We start from the raw sequence: 7820 nt of genomic DNA, 5'->3' as shown, positions 1-7820 counted from the left end.
TTACATAAAGTGGTGAAAGGAAATCAGAATTTACAAAGTAAGATGGGTGTGTTTCCTGCCTCACAATTAACTTGATATTTTAAGTGATATTTAACCACCCACATTCTGGCTAAAGTAAGCCATAGCTCAGGCTGTTCCCTTACACTGCTCTGTAGCAGACCACCTGCCTGTCTCTTTTCAAGTCTAAAGCAGGAAAGAAAAAAAAAAAAAAAGAAAGGAAGGAAGAAAAGAACCTGTCCTAGACTAATTCTCAATCTGCCTCCGTCAGTTCTTAAAATGTGCTTTAAAGTGATGCTATAAACGAAGTGTTGGAACACCTGACGTCGTACAAAAAAAATAAAATAAAATTTCATCAGTATTCCCAGGTGAAGAATCCTGTCCTGTCTTTTCAAGAGAAACTATTTCCAAACACCTTAATTTTGGCTTACAGGCGACATGTAATGAGAAAAGTTCACAAAGAAAAAAAAAAAAAAAAAAAAAAAAGCCATCTGCTTACACTATCAAAAACCTTCAGTTCTAAACACATACACATAAATAAAAAGGAATGATGTTTTAAGGCTCTTGATTATTAAGTTAATAAATCAAATATACACAGTGATTAATAAAAAAAGAATTATTTACATAACTATACAACAATTCTACTTTGACACATTTTTCCTCTTTAAATTCTTCATTTTTACCAGCAACTGCTGACATCAAAGCCCCCCTCCCCCAACAACAAAAATACAATAAAAAAAATAAATAATAAAGTCATTTGTGATAGTTGCTGTGGTTCTGAGCTGCAAAGGCACTTTCAAATACAGAACTACTTGTACGTCATCATAGAACCAATATACAAAAACAACTCAAGAGTCAATAAATATAAATAAAACTATGATCCTAAGGCTGTCATCACCATTAGGACTGCTGGCAGATGTGGAAGGTCCAGGCCTAGGGCTGGGCAGCTCCTGGGAGCCCAATGTGTCGGCTGCAGGGGAACGTCCACCGGGCACATTCACTAGTTTTGCATAGCTGTGGGCGCTGCACTCGATTTCCCAGCCAACCACAGAAACTACCAGTGCCAGTGGAAGCCAGCTTGTCGAAACTTAAATTAACACAGGGTTCTAAGTCAACAACAGCCTCAGACCGGAATCCGACAACAGTTCAAAGAAACTATAAGCCCCAGGGCGCCCTCAAACTCTACCTATGGCAGCAACCCAAGGGCTGCTATACGATGTACTCCATCCGGTTCAAGCTCTGGGCACTTTCCAGGTCTCTGTTGTCCTGTTTGTTTGTCCAGTTTGGGTGTTTTGTCGGTGTGCCGCTGGGGGCCTTCTCCTCTCTGTCTACCAGCGTGTACACGGGCTGTTTGGCAAAGCGGACTTTCTGCTGGTGTTTATCCATGTCATCCTCCTCCACTTCAGAGTTGTGTGTCCTTATTTTTGACATTTTGGAGTTTTTGTTCTCGTAATCCTTAATGGGGACTGTACTGGCTCCATGTTTCTCAATGGGGTTTTTGATCTGGTTCAGCTGTTCCCGGACATTGTTGGTGGTGCTGTCCTCAGGGGCGGAGTGAGTGTGACTGCTGGGCTTCCTCCGCTTCCGCACACACCAGTAGAAGGCTGTCACCAAGCAACAGGCCCAAGCCACTGTCAAGACAGAGCTCAGCAGAGGCACCAGGAAATCTGTAAGATAGGCAAAAGACCAATTCACTCAGACAGAAGACCTATTGCCATGGGAACAGAAGACCAATAGTGGCTTTCTATACTTTTGTTCCTAAGATGGGCACTGTGGGGACAAGTCCCTTTTCACAACTGCAGCTACATTTTGTCCCTTCACGGTCTGGTAAACTGCTGCTGAGATGCTGGCTCTGATACTTGTCTCCAGAGGCCCCAGGTAGAGACGAGTAGCACTCCTACAGACGGGTTGTTTCTGGTCTCAGAGAGTCTAGCTACTTTGGTGACTCAGGATTAGGGCCAATTTCAGAATCAACAGAAGCCCAGTGCAAGCATGGATAACTCAAATTCCCCAGTCAGATGCCCTGATTTCTGCTCGGCCTGAAGAGTGATGCTCCAAGATCAGAAGGTGAATTTGAATCCTGACACAGTATCCAGCCTATCAGCCCTCAGGACCAGCTGTGCTAAGACCCCAAAACTGGTTCTGTACAGCATCCACAGCTCAGGAAGGGTACTACTGTGCCCAGGGGATCACAGTGGATTAGATCACACTTCTGCATGGGAGCTTGCCAGCAAGATAATCCATACAGCATGCTAGTGCTTGGAGAAACGGTCAGGTGCACCCCTCTGCCTTCATTGGCCAGTATTAACATAGGTTTTCTTGTGACCTTGGGCCAGTAGGCCAATCTGAGTTTGCTCAGGAGAGGGACTTCTAAGATAGCTGATGACTTTCCTGGATGGTGTAGTAAAATCAATTTCACAGCCACCAGGAAAGGGTATGGTTCCAAATAGACACCCACCTGTTCTGTTTTTCAGAGGACGCCTCTGAACTCTGACTTCTGCAACAGCAGCAATAAGTGAGCTGTTTCCATCCCGTTTACTAACAAGATCTATTATTTTGTCAGTAATTTCCTTGATAGGGTTTCCATCATCCCGGACGTCTTCTGCAGACTAGAAAAATAAAAAAGCAAATTGTCAGATGGTAATGATCATAATAGGACAGAAAGGATACCTACTGTTTCCACGTAATTGCTGTTTGATGCTGTCTAAACCCCCTTGTAATCAAGTGAGTAGGAGCAAAACGGTCTTATACTTACAATGGCCACGTGTATTTCGTTGCTTGCTGACATGGAGGGCTCACAGGCTATGTAGATTGAATATTCAGCAGAAACATTCTTCAGAATGTTCAAATTCCTCAATTCACTGCAAATGTGCTCCGTGGTAAGACCCTACAATTATTTTTTTAAAAATGTTAACACACATGTAAAATAATGGGATTAAAAGGTTGATGGTCTTATCAACTGGCAGGGTCGAAGTCTAACTTTGTTCTAAGAGACAAATCTTGGCTAAGGGGTGTAGATGAACCCCCTCTACATGATTTCGCCTGTGCCAAATCATGCTACTCTCAAAGAAGCAGACACTCTCCCATCCCCATCAAAGGCGTTACATACTGGAGACATCATCTCCTTGTTGAAGGTGAAAGTGATGTTTGCACAATTATCCTGGTAATAAGAGTCAGATGTGCACTTGGTCTTCACTGGCTGCAGGCTGGAGGATCGACACTCGCCCACACCGGTGCAGGGGCGCACAAAGCATTGGTCATCTAGCACCGGAATGCAGCTCTGCCCGCTGGGGCACTCACTGTGCCCTTTGTGGAGCCGGCAAGGTCTAGGGCCACACCAGACCTGGAGAGGAGAAAACAGGAGCGGTGGCTTAGCAGGAATGGCCACCATGTTAACAGTTAGAACTTTGGCAAGTTCCCCCACCCTACCTTGGAGCAGGCGACCCGTCCGTTCAGGCACTGGCAGGTGTTACAGTCATCCTCCCACTTGGCCCCGTCAAGTATCACTCTCCCCATGGCGACGCAAGCTCTCCCTGAAACTGAGAGGTGGAGACACTTTTTCCACAGACTGGATCACAAGTCTGAATTTTTTTAGCCCCTCCCTGTTGAGAAATGATGACACCCATGTCCCTTGCCACGTGATGACAGCTCCTCCCAAGGTCAGGCACATGCACTGGCCATCCCCACCAACTGCTCACTTGAGTAAAGCACTGTCAGCAGATGAGACCCTTTACTGCGGCTGCCATGGCTGATCTGGCCTCCTTCGAGCCTACCCTTGATCATGAAGAGAACGTGCCCCAGAAATAGCTCATGACCAGTCAACCAGAAAAGGAGCCAGCACTCTGCCCACTCATCATGCTACAAGCCAAACACACACACACACACACACACACACACACACACACACACACCAAAAACAAAAACAAAACGAAAGCCACTGAGTTTTAAGGAACTTTGCCACACTGCGATTTTGTGACAGAGATCAACAGCCACCTTCCTGCTTTTCCCTTCTTCCTCGAGCATGGTGAGCCCCATGTGAGGAGTCAAACGGTGACTGAACCTCACACAGCTCAGAAGGCACACAAGGCCGCCACCTACCTTCATGGCATTTGGCGCCACTATGTCCCGGAGGGCAGATACACTGGTAGCCATTGATCTCATCCACACAGGTGGCCCCGAAGGCACAAGGTGAAGACTGACATTCATTGATATCTAGGAGAAATGAGTTCGAGTTCAGGCTTTACTAGGAAAAGTTTTTTTAAGGTATTTACAAAAGCATCCAAATCCTGATACGAGCTTGATGAATTTCCATGTATGCAAACAAACTAATCATCCGTAAAGCCTTTACTAGCCACTGACCCTCAAAGACCACCACTGTCCTGACTTGTAAAGCTGAACCTTTGTAGAGGCAGCCATTTTTCCTTAGGCTCTTTCTCCCCTGACAGCACACTTTACAGCAAGCATGGCTGGCAACTGTTCCCTGAAGATGGGTCAGAGTGAACATTTTAATTTCATAGGCATAAAGTCTGTCACAACTATTACCGTCTGGAGGAATCTTGTAAGTGTAAGCTGAGTGCCAATAAAACTTTACTTACAAAAACAGGTGGGATGATGTGGCCCTCCTTTGCCAAAGACTGATTTCGAAGGTGAAACAGATAACCTACCAACCTAGTGCTGAAGTCCAGCCCATCTCAGACTGTGAGATTTCAAATACCACTAAAATTTCAAAGAACTTGAGGAAAACAAACAAACAAAACAAAGTATTCTACACTTTTTTTGTGGGGGAAAGAGATGTTTTGTAAAGTAAACAAAAGACCCACAATATAGACTTTTTTTTTTTTTTCACTTTTTGATTGTAATCATTTCCCTGGGGTCTACTCGAACTCCCTGCAGAACAGTCTGTGGAAGCCAGACATAGCCATCTGCATGTACAATTGTTCGGCCATCATTTCATGCAATCACAAAAGATTTGGGCCCCTCATAGCTTGGTTCTCAGATTGTGTGGCTCGCACTCTCCCTGGGAGCGGAAGACCGTGCCACCCAGAAAACGACAAGGAAGGACAACACGGAGGAGTACTTAGATTGAATCTGGAGGCAGCAGAATACTTGCTTTATCAGGACAATTTGGAATTGTCGTCTTGGTTTTAAAGATGAAATACTTAAATGCTGAGGACAGACAAGTAAAGCCAGGGGGAAAGCAGCCACAGCGATACTTACTTATCCTGCAGTCTGGTCCGGCAAAGCCTGGGGCACATTCGCACCGATACCAGTTGTCTCCATCTACACAGGTCCCACTGTTGTAACTAAGAACCGAAAGTGACCTTAGTTGCCAGCACCCAGGCCCACGGCAGCCACCACAGGAAGCCATGTCTCCACAGACACCAGCTTTCACCCAAGGCCATAGCTGCTGACTGAAGAGCTTAAACATCCTGATACCTGGCCCCCACCCCATGAGAGTCTAATTTCTGAGGTCTGAGTGTCGGCCCAGGCACTGGGGCTTTTAAAAGCTCCCCAGGTGATTCTCGTGTACAGCCCAAGGTTGAGAATCATTGCACTAAATGAAGACACAACCTGGATAATTAAAGTGTGGTCCACAGAGCAGCAGGGCAGGGTCACCAGGGAGCTTGTTAGAGACACACAGCCCCACCACAGAACCTGAATCAGAACCGACATTTTCAATTTCATCCCGGGAGATTCCCATGCATCTTACAGTCAAGTACCAGCTTAAAAGGTTGCCACGCTTACCAAGGATGAGGGCTGCAGTCATTGGTATCTGCAAACAAAAGACAACAACTTTGGAGGTCTCCATAAGAGCACCATTGACTCATTTCCATAACACCCAAATGACAAAGTCACACTTAACACCAGTCAAACACACTGAAAACCTAGTCTAAATTGGAAGCAGGCCCAGATCATACTCAGTTTCATTTGCCGTGGGATACATGTATACAGGAAGAGGCCCTGGTAGGGAACAGGCAGTGGGGAGGGCTGGGAATGGAGGGAGGCAGGCTGCTGGTCAGACCCAGAGCTGGGAACAGAGACGCCATCTGTCTCCACTTATCTCGGGGGTGACTTTCTCATGCCCAGGTCAGGGCTGTATCCCATCAAGTCATTAGTGAGAACCCAGGTGATAGCAAAGCAGACATCAAACAGCCTGTTTCTGGTTTCAATTCCACATCCCCATGGGTATTAGGATCGGATCGGCTGCAGCGGCCCGGGAAGAATTCAAGGGAGGCCACTCACTCTGAGTACAGATGGGCCCCTCCCAGCCTTCTTTGCAGACACAGGTGAAGGAGTCGCCACCGTTAACCACACAGGTGCCTCCGTTATGGCAGGGGCTTGGCAGGCAGCTACTGTTTCTGGCTATAAAACAAAATCAGGTTACGACCACCCCCTTCCTGAGGATCCAAGGTGGCCCGAAACGGCAAGAACCCGACCCAAGAAAAGGATCTAAGTCTTAAGAGCCTAGTGGCAGATAATCTCCAGTGATAGCCTCGCCCACATCAAATCCCACCTCGGGCAGGTTACCTATGTTGCAGGTTGTCCCTTCCCAGCCTCCAGGACACATGCACTTAAACGAATCCACTTCATCATAGCAGGTGCCACCATTATTGCATGTGGCCTCATCACACTGGCTGTCTCCTGCAAAAACAAAGACCTTAGCATGAGTCTCTCTGCTGGAGAGCTCCCCTCCCACCAGAGACAGACAAGAGGATCCTGGCAGCAACACTCACGTGAATGGCAAGTCTTTCCTTTCCACCCATTCTTGCAGTCACAGTAAAAGTCATTGACCAGGTCTCGGCATGTTCCCCCATGGTGACAGGGGTTTTGGCTACAGTCATTTATGTCTGGAACCAAAGAGACACAAGCTAAAGAAGTCTGTTCATTTTAATGAAAGGGAAAGCTTTTCTGTGGTGAGATCCAATCCTGGCTTTCTAGGCTATCTTCCAAGAACAAGTGAGTTATCCTTGGACTTCAACTTAATCACCCTTTCAGAGAAGTCTACCTACGAGGAATGAATACACTGTTATGATGAGAGGGTACAATCCTCTGGGATGCCATGGCAATTAAAATCAAGATGGACAGAAATCACAATCGAGTCAGAGAGGTCCCGTCCAGGCACTTATTCTAACTACCATCCAATTCCATCATTCCCCAGCAGCGACTCCTCCCACCACCCAGCAGCCTTAATAAATGCCAAGGAGATCCATGAGATGAGGTCATTACAGCCACCATAGTGGAACTCTCAGGAAGACCTTAGCAAAGAAAGGCTTTCCTGAGGGAAGCTGGCACCCTTGTTCTACCCCCAAGCCCTCACCCTGGCGCCATATGTCCCCAAGAGCAGCAGCAGACTCACTGGTTTCACAGTAGGCTCCCTCCCAGCCATCACTGCAGATACATTTGTATGAGTTAACACCGTCAATGCAAGTGCCGCCATTTTTACAAGGGTTGCTCTCACAGTCGTTGATGTCTGTGAAAGGAAGCACAGGGAAATGAGGAATGGAAGGGCCGTCTAGTGCCTCTGAGAAAATGCAGGTGGGAACCACCACCCTTCCTATATGGAGGCTTCTAGGTGGTACCCCATATTTATTTCAGACCCTCACACACTAGCTTAGTTGGTAGGCCTGGGAAAGAAACTTCTACAGAAAAGGGCGACCACTCAAAGTAAGATTCCAGAACCTTACAAAGCCATCTTGGGAAGCTCAAGAAGCTATTGGTGGTCTTATCAGTTGACTACCTTGATTAGGGACCTAAATAACCCTTTTCTGGTTCTCCCCTACCTTAGTTTCTGACTAAAGCAATTCAAACCCAAGTGCTCCCCA

At 46.7% G+C, this 7820-nt stretch overlaps 1 protein-coding gene across 1 annotated transcript in view; it reads right to left on the bottom strand.

The window, feature by feature from the left end:
- Positions 1-491: 491 nt before the first annotated feature.
- Positions 492-7820, bottom strand: part of Jag1 (jagged canonical Notch ligand 1) — a 33515-nt gene continuing 26186 nt past the window's right edge. Inside the window, exons 15-26 of the mRNA XM_055602660.1 lie at positions 7355-7468; positions 6732-6845; positions 6526-6639; positions 6241-6360; positions 5743-5770; positions 5215-5300; positions 4096-4209; positions 3427-3536; positions 3107-3340; positions 2753-2884; positions 2456-2606; positions 492-1664 (exon numbers count right to left, since the gene is read on the bottom strand). Of these exons, the coding sequence (XP_055458635.1) occupies positions 1207-1664; positions 2456-2606; positions 2753-2884; positions 3107-3340; positions 3427-3536; positions 4096-4209; positions 5215-5300; positions 5743-5770; positions 6241-6360; positions 6526-6639; positions 6732-6845; positions 7355-7468 (1775 nt within the window). The 3' untranslated portion in view covers positions 492-1206. The remainder of the gene's footprint in view (positions 1665-2455; positions 2607-2752; positions 2885-3106; positions 3341-3426; positions 3537-4095; positions 4210-5214; positions 5301-5742; positions 5771-6240; positions 6361-6525; positions 6640-6731; positions 6846-7354; positions 7469-7820) is intronic.

This window comes from Psammomys obesus, unplaced genomic scaffold (genome assembly GCF_907164565.1).
Source record: "Psammomys obesus unplaced genomic scaffold, mPsaObe1.curated_primary_1811, whole genome shotgun sequence".
Lineage (NCBI taxonomy): Eukaryota > Metazoa > Chordata > Mammalia > Rodentia > Muridae > Psammomys > Psammomys obesus.
Note: the sequence above shows the minus strand (reverse complement) of the source record. Positions and strands in the feature narration are given on the sequence as shown.